The sequence below is a fragment of the Stegostoma tigrinum genome, chromosome 35, assembly GCF_030684315.1.
Source record: "Stegostoma tigrinum isolate sSteTig4 chromosome 35, sSteTig4.hap1, whole genome shotgun sequence".
Lineage (NCBI taxonomy): Eukaryota > Metazoa > Chordata > Chondrichthyes > Orectolobiformes > Stegostomatidae > Stegostoma > Stegostoma tigrinum.
In genome coordinates this window covers 5,957,907-5,978,795 of record NC_081388.1, presented here as the reverse complement: position 1 = coordinate 5,978,795, position 20,889 = coordinate 5,957,907, and the positions used below count along the sequence as shown (strand labels likewise).

Genomic DNA, 20,889 nt, shown 5'->3' with positions numbered 1-20,889 from the left:
ATTTCTCTCCACAGATGCTGTCAGACCTGAGATATTAACTCTGATTTCTCTCCACAGATGCTGTCAGACCTGAGATATTAACTCTGATTTCTCTCCACAGATGCTGTCAGACCTGAGATATTAACTCTGATTTCTCTCCACAGATGCTGTCAGACCTGAGATATTAAATCTGATTTCTCTCCACAGGTGCTGTCAGACCTGAGATATTAACTCTGATTTCTCTCCACAGGTGCTGTCAGACCTGAGATATTAACTCTGATTTCTCTCCACAGATGCTGTCAGACCTGAGATATTAACTCTGATTTCTGTCGACAGATGTTGTCAGACCTGAGATATTAACTCTGATTTCTCTCCACAGATGCTGCCAGACCTGAGATATTAACTCTGATTTCTCTCCACAGGTGCTGTCAGATCTGAGATATTAACTCTGATTTCTCTCCACAGATGCTGCCAGACCTGAGATATTAACTCTGATTTCTCTCCACAGATGCTGTCAGACCTGAGATATTAACTCTGATTTCTCTCCACAGATGCTGTCAGACCTGAGATATTAACTCTGATTTCTGTCCACAGATGCTGTCAGACCTGAGATATTAACTCTGATTTCTCTCCACAGGTGCTGTCAGACCTGAGATATTAACTCTGATTTCTGTCCACAGGTGCTGCCAGACCTGAGATATTAACTCTGATTTCTGTCCACAGATGCTGTCAGACCTGAGATATTAACTCTGATTTCTCTCCACAGGTGCTGTCAGATCTGAGATATTAACTCTGATTTCTCTCCACAGATGCTGCCAGACCTGAGATATTAACTCTGATTTCTCTCCACAGATGCTGTCAGACCTGAGATATTAAATCTGATTTCTCTCCACAGGTGCTGTCAGACCTGAGATATTAACTCTGATTTCTCTCCACAGGTGCTGTCAGACCTGAGATATTAACTCTGATTTCTCTCCACAGATGCTGTCAGACCTGAGATATTAACTCTGATTTCTGTCGACAGATGTTGTCAGACCTGAGATATTAACTCTGATTTCTCTCCACAGATGCTGCCAGACCTGAGATATTAACTCTGATTTCTCTCCACAGGTGCTGTCAGACCTGAGATATTAACTCTGATTTCTCTCCACAGATGCTGTCAGACCCGCTGAGCTTTCCAGCAATTTCTGTTTTTGTTTCTGATTTACAGCATCTACAATTCTCTCAGTTTCCACTGAGTATAGGAGCTGGGTCATGTTGTAGTTGTACAGGACACTGGAGTGTTAGAATCACAGAATCATAGAATCCCTACAGTGTGGAAACAGGCGCCTCGGCCCAACAATTCCACACCGACCCTTAGTGCATCCCACCCAGACCCTATAATCCACCTAGTCTACACATCCCTGAACACTATGGGCAATTTAACCCAATCCACTTAACCTGCACATCTTTGGACAGGCTCGTGTGTACGGTTCTGGTCACCCTGCTATAGGAAGAATGTTACTAAATTTGTAAGCGTGCAGAAAAGATTTGCAACAATGTTACCAGAACTGGAGAGACTGGCTACATTGGGACTTCACTCACTGGAGTGTATGAGGTTGAGGGGTGACCTTATAGAGGCTTATAAAATCGTGAGGGGTTCAGATAAAGTGAGTAGCAGAGTCTTTTCCCCAGGGTAGGGGGATCCAAAACTTAGCTTCGGGTCAGAGAGTAAAGATTTAAAAGGGACCTGAGGGGCAACTTTTTCATGCAGAGGGTGGTGCGTGTATGAAATGAGCTGCCAGAGGAAGTGGTGGATGTAGGTAGAGTTACAACATTTTAAAAGACATTTGGGCAGGTACATGAATAGAAAACGTTTAGCGGGATATGGGCCAAACACAGGCAAATGGGGCTAGTTTAGTTTGGGAGCATAATCCGCACGGACTGGTTGGACTGAAGGGTGTGCTTCCATGCTGTCTGACTGTACAACTCTAAGACAGTCTGTTCAAGGGAAGTTGAAGGTAGACTTTAAATACTGGCCTTGCCAGCAACACCTACATTCCAAGAATGAATAACGAAACAACCCCCACACTCATCTCGCTCCCACGTTCAGAGCCTGCAGCCCCAAACGTCAGCCATGCCTTCATGCCAGTGTTGGCCGGGATGAGCCATCAACCAAACAGGCTCCATACCGTTTGTTTGGAATGCATCCTGCTCCTTGATCAAGTCATGGTGACATTCCGAGTAGAAATCCTCGTTCACCTGCTGAGAAAACAGAGGGAGTGTGAATGGCTGCCTGAAGCCTTGCTCTCGAGATCAGAAAGCCACTTGGCTCTCAAGGCATAACCCTAACCCTATCCCTGGTCTGGGCTCAGTAACTGTTTGTCAGATATGGCAGTAGCTGGGATGAGACTTGGCCTCAGTATCTTCAAACTGAGCGTCGGGGAGGAAAAGGCCAACCAGATTTGTCAAATAACCTGGCAACCTTCCCTACACGCTCAGGTCACATCATCTAACTCAGGGCAACGGGCCGCTGACACCTCGCATCTATAATCTGGCAAGTCTGTTGTTTTGTGCTCAGCTCCAAAGGGTTGGGATAATAGGTGGGGGAAGGGAAACAGGGAGCACAGCGGGATTTTGGGGGTGCGGGGGTGGGTGCAGGGTGGTGGGAATGGAGAATTTCCAGAGTCCCACAATGTGGGCGAAAGGCTGAAACCTTTAGCCATTGAGTGTGACCATTGGTGGCACTTTTCCCCTCTGAGGGCAGACTCTCTCTGGGGAGCAGCAACACAATGTGACCCCCTGGTGAGAGGCACTGCGGGAGGGCTAAAGGGAACTCCTTTAGGAGAAATAGTGGGTGCTAATGTCATTAGCCTCATAACCAGAGACCCAGGCTGATACACTGGGGAGAAATCTCACCATAAATCCAATTATTAAATCAGCAATATAAAGCTTGTGTCTGGTGACCATGACAACCATCACTGGTTGCTGTAGAAAACCCATCTGGTTCATCTAACATCTCCATGTGACTCCAGGCCCAGCAATGTGGTCAATTCTTAACTGCCCTCTGAAATGGCCAGGCGACCCACCCACTCACATTCAGAGCAATTATTTTTCTTGAAGAAGTAAGCAGGTGTGAGGGATGTGTTGGGATCACGATGAGGGACAGAACCAGGTAGTGTTTGAGTCCTCTACGGGGTGTTTCTGAGCTTGTTTTAGCTGAATGCAATTGTCAGTTCCATCTGTGTATTTTCATATCACCCCGAATCCCCTATTCCCTCAGGCCCTGTTTTTGTTGGGCAAGGCTGTTTAATGGGAACATTTCCTCCCCACACAATGATTATTTGTTAGACCAAATGCAACAGGCAGTGTGTACTTACAGGCATTGGGCACTACAGGCCGAGGTGCTGACAGGCAATGGGTGCTACAGGCAGTGAGGCCAACATGTAGATCTCCAGCTTTCTGCTATCCTCAGTGTGCAAAGGGGCTTCCTAATACCACCTCTGAGCAGTCTTGGTCTAGTTTTGTGGTCAAGCTCCCAATTGTCCCAGACACTCTGTGTCTGCCAGGAGGGAAAGTTATCTTCTCCCACCAAAGGCCCTACCGACTCCCCTCATTGCTTTAAATGCCTCAAGAATTCAGTTCTAGTCCTCACAATGTAGCCTTTTTAGCCTCAATATCACTGATGAATCTGCACTCTACCTGAGACCTGGGTGCACTCCCAAACCCCTCAGTCCTGCCTCCCCACTACCCTTCCTCAGATCACATAACTCCCACCCACCTCCTCCTGCTGTTCAACTCCATGTTCCTCTGCCTCCCTCCTCAATCTCACCCTCTTCACCTTTTTGACAAAACCCTTGGGACTCACCGCAATCTCTTCATCTGGAGATGGGTCCGTGGGAATGAAGCTGTCCTCTGTTTCCATCATGAAGAGGTCGACTGTGCTATAGGGAGAAGGGAGAGTGAGAGCATTTCAGGGAGAACCTACTGGTTAGGCCTCCTCCCGCTTACAATCCCCAACAAGACGGGATTTTGGGTTTGCGAGCTCAGGAGCAGAGCAGCTGCTGTGGAGCTCAGACTGATTTTATGTCAGCTGCAAGGCCCCTTTAAATTGTTAGTTTTAAATGTTGCAGGACATGACCACACGAGGGACTGCACTCTGACACCCAAATGCCGCTGCACAAACAGCCCATGAACTGGTAGCTGCTCTGTTTTACTGGAGCAACACTACCATTTCACCAACCACTGAATTGAAGGCCTCTCCATTTCTCAAAGGCCTTCACACCCCTCCCAAACCTTCACAAAATACCTCAGGTACCCAAGCAGAGCCACTTTGGGAGAATTTTTTTTTGAGGCGCTGCTACAGGAGACTAAGAACTTTCCCACAATTACTTAGGACTCAGTCTAGTTTAGGGGAAGTTGGTGGTGAAGAGGAATTAGCAACTCGCGACTTTAACCACTGGAGTCACATCTCCACTCTTAACTGTTGACTTTTAAAGGGACTTGGGTAATAATTTAACCCAGCAGCGTAGCTTCAGAACAGCTTTGATACTGTGAGCTGAATCCACTCCAACAGCAGCTGACACTCCTTTTGCAGTTTTATGGCCATGAAGATTGTAGCCAAATTCCAGACAGCGGCTACAAAAACTAGGAAAACGAGTAAAAGAAGTGTTGCTACACATCTACAGGGCTTTAGTGAGACATATGTAGAGTACTGAGCACAGTTGTGGTCTCCACATTTCAGGAAGAAACCTAACCTCAACCCCATCAGATTGGAGGCAGTCCACTGAGGATCATTACGTTGGAACCTGGAGCCAGACCTATGATGATGGGCCAAGTCAACTAGGTCCAGATTCTCTGGAGTGTAAAAAAATGACAGGCGACCCCAATGAGAATTTCAAAGAGGGATGACAGATTAGAGTAGTAGGTGTTTCGGATTGGGATAGACAGATTCTTGGTGTTTCAGGGAATCAAAGGATATGGGGAGAGGGCGAGAAAGCAGAGTTGAAGCCCCAAGATTAGCATAATGGCACAGCAGATTCGATGGGCTGAACGGTCTATTCCTGCTCCTTTTCTTATGCTGTCAAATGGTGGCTATTCGATGGGCTGGTACTCACGAGTTTCCGAAGGAAATCTCTAGCGCATCCAGCTCCCGGAATATTTCACTGTAACGTTTCGGCTTTTCATTGCCTTCGCCTTGATCATTCAGACCTGTGTGGAGAACAACATTTGTTACAGATAGCGTTGAGGATTTTCTTTCTCCCCACCCCCCACTTCCTGTTCATCTCTCTCTTCCTGAGGCCCTCATATGCCTGAAGCCTGAAGAGATGGTAGTGAAACTGAGGGAATTCCCACCAGATCCAACTATCTAGAGAAAACAGAGAAGGTGATTTATTTTATCTCTCCGGGTGCCTGAGGTAATGGGGATGACTCATGAGGAGAGACTGAGTGAAGCTGGATTTTAACGGAATGATAGCTGATCTCACCGGAACACATAAGGGCCACGATGGGGTTTGATTCTTTCTCCCGTGGCTGGGGAATCGAGAGCAGAAGGGCACACGCTCTCAGAGACAATCATTCAGGCCTGAGAGGAGGAGAAATTTCTTCAAGCAGAAGGTCATGAATCTTTGAAACTTTCTACCCAGAAGGTTATGGACGGACCATCATTGAACATATTCAAGGCTGAAGCTGATAAATATTTGATCTGTCGGGGACTTCGAGGCATAAAGGAAGCAAACATACAAGTGAAGTTGAGGCAGAAGATCAGCGGCGTCTTATGAAATGGTAAGCAGGCTACAGGGCTGAGTGGTCTAGTCCTTCTATCAGGCACGTTTTTAAATGCAATTCAAGTTACAATCTTATATGGTGCTAGGCTAGCAACTCACTGACTGTGAAATTTGAATCCCCCGATAGTGAGCTGGATTCGAGGGTTGCGATTACCTGCAGAAACCTATTTCAGCAGCATCTTTCCATCAAAGGAACGGCTCAGCAGACCCACTCTGGTCTCCCCACAGCAGGCAATTGACTGCAAGGCTCTAGCATGGCCAGCGGTTGTCATTAGGGTTAGGGTTAGGGTTAGGAAGGAGTCCCACCTTCTCGTGAATGACAGACTTGACTGGTCCAGTATTGTCCACATCCCCACTGTTATAAGTACATAATACTTAAGAGTTGATGGCGCTTTCCCTGATCCCAGGTCAGCCCATATGATCTGATCTCAGGAAGTCTGGTCTTCAGGGTAAAATCCTAAATTTCAATCAGTTCTGAAGAGGTCAAACAAGGCTCAAGACTCTGTTTCTTTCCCCAGGGATGCTGTCCGAGCTGCTCAGTTTCTCTAGCATTCTCAGTATTTGTTCCAAATTTCATAGTACTCACCCAGGAGGCATGTCCAACCAATGTCCTACCCCTTTTATTTAAGGGCCAGATGATCACACTACAGCCTCCAAGACACAAGTTCAAGCCTCGTTTTTAAAAATATTCCTTCATGCAGTTGCCAGATTCTAAGTCCCTGGCTCTACAATTTGTGTGGCGTGTGGGGTGGAGGAGGTGCGGGGGCAGCAAGGAGGTAGAGTGGCAGGGGTGTGTTTTTGATTGAGAGGTGGGGCGCAGGGGAAGTGGGGAGGGAATGGGTGCAGGAGAGGATACCGAATTGGAAAGGGGGCCCTTGAGGGAAGTCTGTAGCCTATGCCCAGTGACCTGCCAGGCTTCCCTCTGGTCCTGAGCACCTCTTGCCAGCCTCACAATTGAAGTCGGATAGGAAGTAGCCTTCAGTTGGTCAAAGACTGGGGGTGAGAACGGGCAGGTATAAGTGTGGCACAGGTAAAGGATGGGCCTTTGGGACCCCCTCCTGGGTCATTTTTCAGACACTCCATAAAATTCTGCCTGTGGTTTGTGGGAGTACAATGGATTTAGGAGAGACTTGAGCTCAGGATGCTTATCTGTTCTCATCTCATACTCCAACCTATCACTGATTAATTCAAGGAGATCAGTCACCATGATGAATCAACATCTTCATGACATTGTATCAAGTGACTACCAGATGGTATGTCAACAAGGTGGACATTGACATTTCTTCACCAGAAAATTCTTCCACTCCTATTAGACGAATCATCAGCTGCAATTCTCTGCTGCCTCCTTACACTCCAGTGATCTCCGATCCGGCCTCCCTATTATGAACTTTGAGTTAACATTTCAGTCCTTACAGCGACTCCATATTGAATGCTCCACATTCTTACGAACAAGGCTTCAAGCTACAAGAACATACTATGAAGCCCGAAGATCTGTCCTCTCAAGCCCAGAACTGTCTCATCTCCGTATTTCTCAGTCCTACCTTGTTGTCAAGTCACTGTCTCAATTCACGTACCATGCCTCATCCCAATAACACGCTTCATTTTTTTTTAGAGATAGTAAGAACTGCCGATGTTTCAGGTTGGGAGCCTTCTTCAGAAAATCAAGACTACGACAACTTTCCTGCTCCTCTGACGCTGCCTAGCCTGCTGTATTCCTCCAGCTCCACACTGTGTTATCCCCTTTTTTAATACTTTCATGGGGTGTAGGCATCTGACCGGGCCAGCTTCTACTGCCCATCCCTCACTGTGAAGGTGGTAGTGAACTGCTTTCTGGAAATGCTGTAGTCCATTTGTTGTTGGTAGAAACACAATGGTTGATGATGGAGGGAAAGTCATTGGTGAAGAATGTAAAGGTGGTTGGGCCTAGGACACTACCCCGAGGAACTCCCGCAGAAACATTCCAATACCTAAGTGATTGGTTTCCAACAACACAATCACAGCTGCCAGATATTACTCCATCTAGTGCAGGGTTTTCCCTAATTCCCATTGGCTCCAGTTTTGCAAGAGCTCACTAACACCACACTCAGTCACCTCACCTCTTGAGTTCAACATTTACATTTATATATAGACTAATGTTATTATAAAGTCTGGAGTGAAGTGGACTTGACAGAAGCTGTTGTAGATATTTTCTGATCAGCTTGTTCAGACATGGTTTTACATACTTCAGGAGCAGGTAGGACTCAAATCCAGGCCTCCTGGTCCAAAGTAGAGCCTTGCTGTATTGTATTATCCTTACACTAATAACATCACATCACCATGTCACACAAAACCATTCACTAAATTCCATTGGCCCATTAATGTGACCATGGTTTAAAATGAACAAACTGACTCCTCTTAAAAACAGTCAAGAATCTCAAACATGTTAAATCTTTCCTTTCTAATATTTACATAACCAACTTAAAACCTATTTGTTTAAAAAAAAACCTTATATCACACTTGTTACTTGATGGAGATCAAAGATCTGCTCAAGCCATCTATGGTATGTCTGTTGCTGATATGTATAAAGGAAATTTTCTATTTGGTCACTCTCAAATCTCCACTTTTACAAAGATTCCAATGCCAAATCTCGTTGAGCTTGCTGGGCAAGTTAAATTACTGATGTCTGTCTCTGTCTTGCTTCCTCACCTTCTGCCAAATGCACTGAAATAAATCACTAAGGAATGTTTGGGATAATGGTACACACGCACATGCACGCGCACACACACACACAACATACTGATACAGACGCACAAAATAACACACTGACACACACACACACAGACAAGATACAACACACTGACAGACACACACACACGACGCACACTGACACACTGATGCAGACACACACACACACACACACACACACACACAAAGACACTCTCTCTCACACATACACACACACACACACACACAGATCCACACACATGCTAGCGCGCGCGCGCGCGCGCACACACACACACACACACACACACACACACACACACACACACACAGAGCAGGAAGTATGATGAATGTAACATTTTGATTACTAACCCTCTGACTCAACTGTAAAGCGATACTCATTACTGTAAAATAATACATGCATTTTGAATGTGTCAGTACAGTCTTACAAATATTAAGCAATCAAAATGTACAAGGCCTTAGTGAAATAGGTATGTACTCAAGTATATGAAGAATTTGTTACGTGTCATGTGGGAAGGTGCTAGTCTTAGCTCAGTAGAACCAATCAAGTCAGAAGGTAATATAAGTGGTTAAGGCCCGTACCACAGTGTGTGCCTCAGTGAGTGGGTCACTACGGTACAGTACTGGGGAAATGCTGCACTGCTGGGGGTTTAGATGAAATGTGGAACTGTGGGTCCACTCACCTTTTCAGGGGGATGTAAAAACAATTCCATTGTCAATTATCGGAAAAATGACAAGGTCCTCCTTTTGTGATCAGAGATAATGGGAACTGCAGATGCTGGAGAATCCAAGATAACAAAGTGTGGAGCTGGATGAACACAGCAGGCCAAGCAGCATCTCTCAATCATCACTGTGTAAGAGCAATTCTCTGAGCAGTTAAGTCATTGTCTGTGGGAGCTAGCTATGCACACGCTGGCTGTTAGCATTTGCTAGATTACAACGGTGACTACATTTCAAAAATTCCTCCTTGGGCTGTGAAGAGTTCTGGAATGTGCCAGGGCCATGGAAAACACCGGATAGAGGTGTTTCTTTCCTTGCTCCCTTGTCGCATGTATCACCACTGGCTGAGGCTTTGTGATAGTCAGCCCAGGGACTCTGCTTGGAGAAGGACACAGACACAAGTACTTATCCCCACTCGGAATGCCCCACTCAGCGTTTGTGTCCAAGTATGGGCTCAAACCTATGGCCCCTGTATTGAAGTATGATCTCCAACAAGTATTGTAGAGATTCAAGAACACAAGAATTCGGAGCAAGAGTAGGTCCTTTGGCCCTTCGAGCCTGCTCCACCACTTCATAAGACCATAGGTCATCCAATTGTGGTCTCAACTGCACCTTCCTGACTGCCACCCGACAATCAGCTCAGCCAATCTGCAGCACAGAGAAATTTGGGAGTCCTCGTCCATGAATCACACAAAAGTAGCTTACAAGTTCAATGGGTAGTAGGGAAGGCAAATGGTGCATAAGCCATTGTTTCAAAGGGAATGGAGTGTAAAAATACAACCTAAACAAAGCTCTAATCCAGCCACACTGATAATATTGTGAACAATTCTGGTCCCTTGTCGAGGGAAAGGTGTTCCAGCGTTGGAGACAGTCCAGGAAAGGTTCACTAGGTTGATCACGGGTACGGAGAGATTTTGTTATGGGAAGAGGTTGTGTGAGTCAGACCTGTGGAGTTTAGAAAAATGAATTGTGAACAACTCAATATTCTTAGGAGACTTGACAGGGTAGATGCAGATTCTTTCTGGGACAAGTTCTTTCCCCTTGCGGGTCAGTCTGGGACGGAGGGTATAATCTCAGAAGAAGGCATTGCCCATGTTAGGCAGAGGTGAGGAGGAATTTCTTCTCTCAAGAGTAGTCAATCTATGGAATTCTTTACTACAGAGAGAGGTAGAGGCTGGTCGGTAAGTATGTTAAGGCTGAGGTAGACAGATTTTGAATCAGGAACGGAATCAAGAGTTTTGGGGAAATGGAGACGATCAACGTATTGAACGGTGGAGTAGAACTTGATGGGCAGAATGGTCTATTCTGCTCCTGCATGTTATGGTCTTTTGTTTTTTGGTAGAAAATTATTGCTATGTTCCAGGATGGAGTCTAGGCCTACAATTTGACTGTTTCCTGCAAAGCACAGACAGACTCTCACCACAAACGGATGCGACGTTGGAGCAGAGAGGAAGGAGAGCAGAAATCTTGGGCTGCAGAAAATCTCTTGTTCGTTGCTGCTTCCCCTTTCCAGCCCAGTGATGGAGAGGCCCCAGCGTCGCTGTTCCATCAGCGCAGTTGTCGGGATACTTTGGTCACTTTCAGATGCTTGTGACAAAGATCGGAGAGCGGCTCTCACCTGGTCGCCCTCTTCCAAACCACACGCTCAAACAAAGAGTGCCAGCAGCGCGGTGAGAAAACCCAGTGTCACCACCAATGACCTAAATAAAACTTCCGCTTCCATCAGACGTCAGGTCTGACACACACACACACACACACACTCACAGACACACACACACATACACAGACACACACTCACACATATATATACACACACACTCACACACTCACAGACACACACACACATACACAGACACACACTCACACATATATATACACACACACACACATACTCACAGACACACACACACATACACAGACACACACTCACACATATATATACACACACACTCACACACTCACAGACACACACACACATACACAGACACACACTCACACATATATATACACACACACACACACACACACAGATACACACACACTCACAGACACACACACACTCACAGACACACACTCACACATATATATACACACACACACACACACACTCACAGACACACACACACATACACAGACACACACTCACACATATATATACACACACACACACACACACTCACAGACACACACACATACACAGACACACACTCACACATATATATACACACACACACACACACTCACACACACACACTCACAGACACACACACACATACACAGACACACACTCACACATATATATACACACACACACACACACTCACACACACACACTCACAGACACACACACACATACACAGACACACACTCACACATATATATACACACACACACACACTCACAGACACACACACACATACACAGACACACACTCACACATATATATACACACACACACACTCACACACACACACTCACAGACACACACACACATACACAGACACACACTCACACATATATATACACACACACACACACTCACAGACACACACACACATACACAGACACACACTCACACATATATATACACACACACACACTCACAGATACACACACACTCACAGACACACACTCACACATATATATACACACACACACACACACTCACAGACACACACACACATACACAGACACACACTCACACATATATATATACACACACACACACACAGATACACACACACTCACAGACACACACACACTCACAGACACACACTCACACATATATATACACACACACACACACACTCACAGACACACACACATACACAGACACACACTCACACATATATATACACACACACACACACACTCACAGATACACACACACTCACAGATACACACACACACACTCACATACACACACACACACTCACTCACAGATACACACACACATACACAGACACACACACACACATATATATACACACACACACACACACACTCACAGATACACACACACACACTCACAGATACACACACACACTCACATACACACACACACACTCACTCACAGATACACACACACATACACAGACACACACACACACATATATATACACACACACTCACAGATACACACACACACACTCACATACACACACACACACTCACTCACAGATACACACACACACAGATACACACTCACTCACACATACACACAGATACACACACACACAGATACACACACACTCACAGACACACACACACATACACAGACACACACTCACACATATATATACACACACACACACACACTCACAGATACACACACACTCACAGATACACACACACACACATACACACACACACACACTCACTCACATACACACACACAGATACACACTCACTCACACATACACACAGATACACACACACACAGATACACACACACACTCCCACACACAGATACATACGCACACAGATACACACGCACACACAGATACACATGCACACACATGCACATACACACACACACACAGATACACACACACTCACAATCACACACACACACACACTCACACACACACACTCTCACAGACACACACACACACACACACACACACACACACACTCACATCACAGATACACACACACACACTCACAGATACACACACACAGATACACACACACACACAGATACACACACGCACACACACACACACTCACTCACAGATACACACACACACACTCACAGATACACACACACAGATACACACACACACTCACCACATTCCGGCACACACGTAAACACACTCTCTCACACACACACTCTCACATAAACACACTCACGCAAAGACATACACACACACTTACACATAAACACACACATACACACACACGTAAACTCAGACATAACACACACACATTCACTCACAGACACAGACACATGCGCACACACAGGCACAGACACACACACTCACTCACACTCACACACAGGTTAGCCAGATCCTCACGAGCCGAGGGAGCAGTGCTGGAAGCTGCTTTATAAAAAATTAAAGGACTTGTGTTAATGGAGGACCTTTCCTGACCAGCAGAAATTTTAAAGGGCTTTACAGCCCAAAGAAGTGACAGAATTGTTGCAATGTAGAGGAGGCCATTCGGCCTATCATCATCTGCACCAATCTCCTGCTTTCCCCCCATATTTCTGCACACCAAATAACCATCCGTGCCCCTCTTTACTGCTTCAATTGATCCTGCCTCCACCACATTTCCAAGCAGCGCCTCCCAGACCCTAACTACTTGCTGGCTGAATAAGAATTTTCTCCCATCACGCTTGCTGTTTTGCACATCACTTTACATCTATGTTGCCTCGTGTCATACTTTTTCCTTCGATGAGATTGGAACGGTTTCTCCCTAACTACTCAATCCAGCTTGCTCATGATTTCAAATCTCCTCTTAGCCTTTCCCTGTCTAAGGAGAACTGTCCCAACTTCTTCGATCTATCCTGGTGCCTGAAGCTTCTCATTCCTGGAATCGTTCTTGTTCGTCACTGCTGTAAAGTGTGAAAGACAATCACTAATGTGCAGCAAGCTCTCACAAACAGGAAACAGAAAGATGACGAGCTGATCTATTATTAGTAGCTCTAAAGCAAAATGCTGTGCATACTGGGAATCAGAGATGAGATCAGAAATCACAAACAAAAGTCAGAAAGTTGCGATCGACCCGAAAAATGTTTTCTGCAAATGTGCTGGGGTTATTGCACTTTGAATGATGTTGACTGAAATGCAAACAATGGCCAGGGCGCCTTCTCAGCTTGAAAACAGCACGCTTGGGATCTTTGAAATCGGCGGGAGTTGGGGATCCTCTGTTTAACATCGATTGGGAAGCCAGCAGCACTGGGGCATCAGCCCGCAGTATAGTGTCCAAGGCTCAGAGTGGGACCTGAACTCCAAAGCTTGTGATTGACAGGCAAGTTTCACTAATGCTGACTTACATACCATCTGTGCTCTTAGAAAGAGAAAAATGAAACTGACTGGAGTAACATCACACGAGAACACAAAGATCCAACAGTGATTAGATACACACAGTGGATAAGAAATTCATTAAAGGTTTTATGTTCCTTCCTGCATGTTAGAGGTGGGGACTGGGGTTTTTCAGATTGTTCAAACATTGCCATTAAGAAATCATTGAACCACTCCTCCTCTAGAAATGATGACATTAGTTGATAAAACTGAAACAGGGAATACGTTGGACACTGCCATAATGCAACTGATTAAAAACACATTGTTTGAGTACGTGCTTCCCAAATGATCTCTGCAGTGCTTCAATGAATCATAGCAAGAGCTGTGTCTGTGTGGATTTCCTCCGGGCGCTGCGGTTCCCTCCCACAGTCCAAAGATGTGCCGTTTTGGTAGACTGGCCATGCTAAGTTGCCCATAGTGTCCAGGGATGTGCAGGCTCGGTGGGTGAGGGATACAGGGATAGGCCGGGTTGAGGTGGGATGCTCTTCGGAGGGTCAGTGTGGACATGGTGGGCCATATAGCCTGGCTCCACACAGCAGGGATTCTATATTTCTACTGCATGTGCTCAGACTGAGCGTTTTGGAATTCCTGTCTGAGAAGAGTTCTCAATGTTTTCTTCTGCATCACTGGAGTTGCTAGATTAAGGGAACAAGTTACGACTTTGAAATAGATTCCTATTTAAAAATTGGACCTACTGAAATAGTTTTGTTTGTTCTGGGGCCCCCAATAGCAAAAAAAAATCATGCCAACACCACAGCCCCCTCAATAACTAAATTAAATCACTTTTTATATTTGCTCCTGGGAAAGTGCTCACAACATTGAGGGGGTTACTTGACAGAGATTTCCAAGATATGGAAGGAAACAGAGAAGCTAGGCAGAGACAGCATTTCCTCTAGTTTGTGGATTTAATACTTAAAGAGCAGGAACCTAAGAACCAGACCTTCCGCACTGAAATTACAGAACCCTTAAACATGTAAAGGCAGATGTTTGGAACTCTCTTCCCGAAGACGTAACTGATGTGAGATCAATATGACTGTAAGTCTGAGAAGGTAAACTTTTGTTAACAAACTGTTTTGATCCTTTCATTGGGTACTGGTATTACTGGCTGGGTCAACCCTCTAATCCCCTTGGAAGATGGTGTTGGGCTGCTTCTTGTGCGGTTGCAGTCCAGGTGTGTACCGTCACCCCACGGTGCACTTAGGGAGCTGGTCCCAGGACTTTAACTCCGCAACAGAGGACCATGTCGAAGGACCAGCAATACACTTCCTTGTCAGGATAGTGTGTGGCCTGGCGGAGAACCTGATCCCATTGAACCCGCTGCCTTCTAGATGGTACAGGTTTGGATTTGAACTACTCGTGTGCTCTAGGGTCTAGACAATGAACCCAGTGCCAGTAGGCTAAACTTTGTAAGATTGGCTGATGATCCTGTGAGGTGCTATTGAGGGGCTTTGATTAGCTATGAAGTAAAAATTACAACATTAGCATGTGTCTCCAGAAAGTGCTTGCTGCAAAGTGGTCAGAGGTTTGCCTTTTAGCTCCAGCCCTACTTTACCTGTTGAGGCATTGTTCATGTTACTTTCCAAGCAGAAGAAGCTGGGCCTGTATAATGTCGAATTGAGGAATGCCACAGACATTTATTGCAACTAACTACCATGTAAAGACATTATATTCATCAGGCACTGCAGTTTCTGAGCTAATATTACATGATCAGATTGGGCAGCACTGCTCCCCGTCAAGTGTCATGCTCCAAGTCATACCTTTCGGTCCAACTCGTCCATGCAAGCCAGATACCCTACATTAATCTAGTTCCATTTGCCAGCATTTGGCCTATATCCCTCCAAACTCTTCCTATTTATGTCTCCATCTAGATGCCTTTTGAATGTTCTAATTGTACCAGCACCGACCACTTCCTCTGGCAGCTCATTCCATACACGCACCACCCTCTGCGTGAAAAAGTTGCCCCTTAGGCCCCTTCTCAATCTTTCTCCTCTCACCTTAAACCTGCGCCCCTCTAGTTTTGGACTCCACTACCCTGGGTAAAAGACCTTGGGTATTCACTCAATCCATGCCCCTCATGATTCTGTATATCTCTATAAGGTCACCCCTCAGCCCCCCACACTGCAGGGTAAATAGCCCCAGGCTATTCAGCCTCTCTCTGTAGCTCAAATCCACCAACCCTGGCAACATCACTATAAATCTTTTCTGATCCCTTTCAAGTTTCACAACATCTTTTCTATAGCAGGGAGACCAGAATTGGTATTCCAAAAGTGGCCTAACTAATGTCCTGTACAGCTGCAACATGGCCATCCCAACTTCCGCACTCATTGCACTGACCAATAAAGGCAAGCGTACCAAATGCCTTCTTCACTATCCTATCTACTGGTGAATCCGCTTTCACGGAATTATGAACCTGCACTCCAAGGTCTCTTTGTTCAGCAACACGCCCAAGGACTTACCAATAGGTGTATAAGTCCAAGTCATCTGAAGTAAAATGCAATCTTAGACCCTCAGGTCACATGCTATGATGCAGTGACGATAACATGACCATGTCTCTTAAAAGTGCATTGAGATACAGACCATGAGACATTAGGACCACAGGACCCGGCCTGCAATAGGATTAGGGTTACTTATCCAAACCTAACTCTAATTTTTCCTCCTCATTTTTGCCCTGGGTCACTTATTAGCAGCACCCTCCAAATGGCAGCTAGAGATGGGCAACAAATGCTTGCCTCGACCAACAATGCCCACATCCCACAACGTAATAAAGATGTTAGCTAATAAATGATTATTCATCCCAGTGTTATAGTCATAACTGACCTCACATCAATCCTTCTTTTATCAGGAGAGTTCTAACCTTCCATCTTTGGGAGTTTCTTAATGTCAATCCTGAAAGGTCTGGCTCACATTTTTTAACACCATGCTCCCCGAGTCTGAGATTTCCCTGACTGGTAGGAATAGACTATGTAGAGAGGAATTATCCGTTCCCTTCACCAACTCGAAAAACTTTGACTTTTTCAAATTCCAGGGATTACAAGCTTAGATTGTGCAAATTAAAAACAAGAACTGCAGATGCTGGAAATCTAAAATAAAAGCAGCAAGTGCTAGAGAAACTGTGCAGTTTCAGAGAGAGAAACAGAGCTAACGTTTCACATCAAATGTGACTTCTTCAAAGCTGTAATGATTTCTAAAGAAGGGTCATTGAACGTGGAACATTAACTCTGTTTCTCACTCCATGCTTGCTAGCCTGACCTACTGAGTTTCTCCAATGCCTACTGTTTTTTATTTCTCACTTTGCAATTATTTCAGGAAGGCAGTCTAAATACCTACCACAATCCGAGTGACTGGTTAACATGAAGAGCAATCACTTGGATGGCAATTATTTCTGCACCTGTTAAACACCCAAAGCGCAGGGACTCGCCAACCCAATCCATAGGACGGCCATAGGCCAGTTACTAACTGGGCATCACAGTAGCAGTGAATATCAACACAGAGGACGGTTTGGTTAGCCTGAAGCCACAAGAAATCTCACCACTCGTTTGCAAAGATGTGCAATGATATGCAAAACGCCAAACAGTTTCGCTCGAACAGTTCCAGCTAACCCACCACTTGCTGACAAAATCTGCTAACAAGAAACAGTCATAAGACTATAAGACAGAGGAGCAGAAATAAGGCCATTCAGCCCATCGAGTCTACTCCACCATTCAATCATGGCTGATAAGTTTTTCTTAAATATACTCAATGACCTGGCCTCCACAGCCCTGTGGGGCAATGAATTCCATAGATTCACCACTCTCTGCCTGAAGAAATTTCTCCTTATCTCTGTTCTAAAGGGTCTTCCCTTTACTCTAAGTCTGTGCCCTCAAATCCTAGTCTCTCCTACTAATAGAAGTATCTTCCCTATGTCCACTCTGCCCAGGCCATTTGGTATTCTGTAAGTTACAATTAGATGCCCCCCATTCTTCTAAATTCCAAGAGTGTAGACCCAGAGTCCTTAAACATTCCTTATGTGTTAAGCCTTTCATTCCTGGGAGCATTCTTGTGAACCTATCCTGGACCTGCTCCAGGGCCCATATATCCTTCCTGAGGTATGGGGACCAAGATTGCTCACAATACTCTAAACGTGGCCTGACCAGAGCTTATAAAGCTTCAGAAGTGCATGTTTTATATTCTAGTCCTCTCGAGGTAAATACTAACTGCAGCCTCCTGTATGACACCTTATCAAAGGCTTTCTGGAAGTCTAGACAGATAACATCCATTGGTTCTCCTTGGTCTAACTTCAAAGAATTCTAACAGATTTGTCAGGCATGACCTCCCCATGATGAAGCCATGCTGACTTTGCCCTATTTTAGCATGTACACCCAAGTATTCAGAAATCTCATCCTTCACAATTGACTCCAAAATCTTACCAACAATCTAGGTCAAGCTAATCGGCCTCTAATTTCCCGTCTGTTACCTCACTCTCTTCTTAAACAGGGTGGTTAAATTAGCGATTTTCCAGTCTTCGAGGGCTCTTGCTGACTCCAGTGATTCCTGAAAGATCACTATAAATGTCTTTACTAACTCGTTGGCTATCTTATTCAGAACTCTGGGGTATAGTCCATCTGGTCCAGGTGACTTATCCACTTTCAGACCTTTCAGTTTTTCTAGAACCTTCACCTCAGTAATGGCCACCAGACTCAACCCAGAACCCCCCACCCCAACTTGCTTGAATTTTTGGGATATTACTGGTGTCTTCCACTGTGAACACTGACACAAAGCACTTATTCATTTCCTCAGCTATTTCTCGGTTCCCCATTACTGCTTCTCCAGTGTCATTTTCCAGCAGACTATTGTCCACTTTTGATTCTCTTTTGCCCTTTATGTATCAAAAGAAACTCTTGCAATTTTTTTTATATTACTGGCTAGCTTACCCTCATATTTAATCTACTCTCTCCTTATTTCATTTTTCATTTCCTCTGTTCACATTTGTCGGATTCCCAGTCCTCTGGCTTCCCACTGCCCTTCACTATATTTTATGCTTTCTCTTTCGCTTTTATGCTGTCCCTGACTTCCCTTGTCAACCATGGTTACCTCATCCTCCCTTTACTATACTTTCTTCCGAGGGATGAATTTTTGCTGTGTCTCCCGAACTACTCTCAGAAACTCCACCCATTGCTGTTCCACTGTCTATTCTGTGAGATTCCAAAAGCCATTTTGTAGGCATTCTACAGTTCACAGGTAAATTGGGGGTCAGTATGACCTGTCATCATTGGAATTATTCACTTGACACAGACTGTAATCCAGAGGCTGGAGGTCCTGTGCAGCCAGAATATCTGGGTTCAAATCCCACTCCTGGCATTGATGGCCAAGGAAGGTGGTGGCCATAAGGTTTAGTCAATCTGCCAATCCTTCTGATGTGCCAGTGGTGGGTGTTTGCTTTGGGGGATGTCAATGGAGTTGCATCCTTCAAATTTGTAAGTTGCCAACTGATCATTAGCCAATGATCCCACTCTGTGTCAGCTCCTGTTAACGGCTGTTTCCCGACATATCTAGCAGTAGTGGAAGGGCAAAGGCACTGAGGAATGGCTAGGAATTTTAAAGAAGTGAGCAAGAGAAGGACAATGGGCCACATTTAGTCTGTACCTGGTTTATTGACTGCACCTGACTGTTATAAGCCAAGAACTACATGTCTGAGCCCAAAACTGGGTCCAGGCACTATGCCTGGCATTACAAATAGCCCATGATCACAAGTGACAGATTCTGTGTTTCTGCTGTCACTGTTATCTGGGTCTGGTGAAAGGAGAGTGGATCCAACTATAGACCCTTAATGGAAAGACAGGGCTCAAACTGAAGACTGTAATGCAGGAATGGGCCAAGCCACAGCCCCATTTGGAGGCTCATGGCCAGGATTCAAAGTACAGTATTAAAGGTTGAATTGTTAGGCTATGAGACTCTCCCTCCACTACACAGAGAGCAGCTCCCTCCAGCACAAGCCTGTGCTGCAGATGGATCTCAGTGCCAAGGCCCCCGCACTTGGGAAAAATATTTTTGTTAGTGATTAACCAATTTAAATTCAAGCTCTGCCAAAGGCATCCTGACCCTGGTATTTAAAACCCAGCTCAGTCAGGCTCCTGAACTCTAGCACACGAGCTCACATTCCAGCCATTCCTGCTTCTTGTTGACTGCAAACGCCATTTCAATTCAGTCCCCTTTCCCCTTACATTACCCTCTGCTCCAATTCTCTCCTGAAAACACCCAACACTTGCTGTGGTATGGGAGACATCGAGAGAAAGAAGCAGACGTCCTCCAAGGTCCATTGGCCATGGACAGAATGAAGTTTGCTCATGGTTTATGCTGAATATTTCAGTTGTGTTTTGGTGTTCAACTGTCTAGAGAGATCTTGTGGCCCAGCGGTTAGCAGCCCTGCCTCTAGGCCGGAATGTCCTGGGTTTGAGTCCCACTCCAGGACTCATTACGCAGAATATTTATGCTAATTGACACTAGCAGGTTAATAATCTCCCTCTGGCTCCATTCACTGGTCCATGTCATTCTCGAAGGGGAGATAGGAGAGTGAGATTACAATAGTGTCTAGAGCATGGCTTCCCAAAGTGGGGGTTGATACCCCAAGTGGGGTCACCAAGTGAGGGTCGCGATCTCCAAGCTCTAGCAGCACCCCCCGACCGTGTCTCATTGACAACCTC

At 45.4% G+C, this 20,889-nt stretch overlaps 1 protein-coding gene across 5 annotated transcripts in view; it reads right to left on the bottom strand.

Moving 5' to 3' along the window:
* Positions 1 to 20,889, bottom strand: part of gmip (GEM interacting protein) — a 103,535-nt gene that overhangs the window by 48,896 nt on the left and 33,750 nt on the right. For 3 of the 5 annotated variants that reach the window (XM_059639968.1, XM_059639970.1, XM_059639971.1), the window contains 3 exons: positions 5,076 to 5,169; positions 3,827 to 3,902; positions 2,151 to 2,223 (listed from right to left, as the gene is read on the bottom strand). In XM_059639968.1, coding sequence (XP_059495951.1) covers positions 2,151 to 2,223; positions 3,827 to 3,902; positions 5,076 to 5,169 — 243 coding nt within the window. Of the gene's footprint in view, positions 1 to 2,150; positions 2,224 to 3,826; positions 3,903 to 5,075; positions 5,170 to 10,605; positions 10,766 to 20,889 lie in introns of those variants that run through there. The other 2 variants (XM_059639972.1, XM_059639969.1) reach the window with 2 other exon arrangements.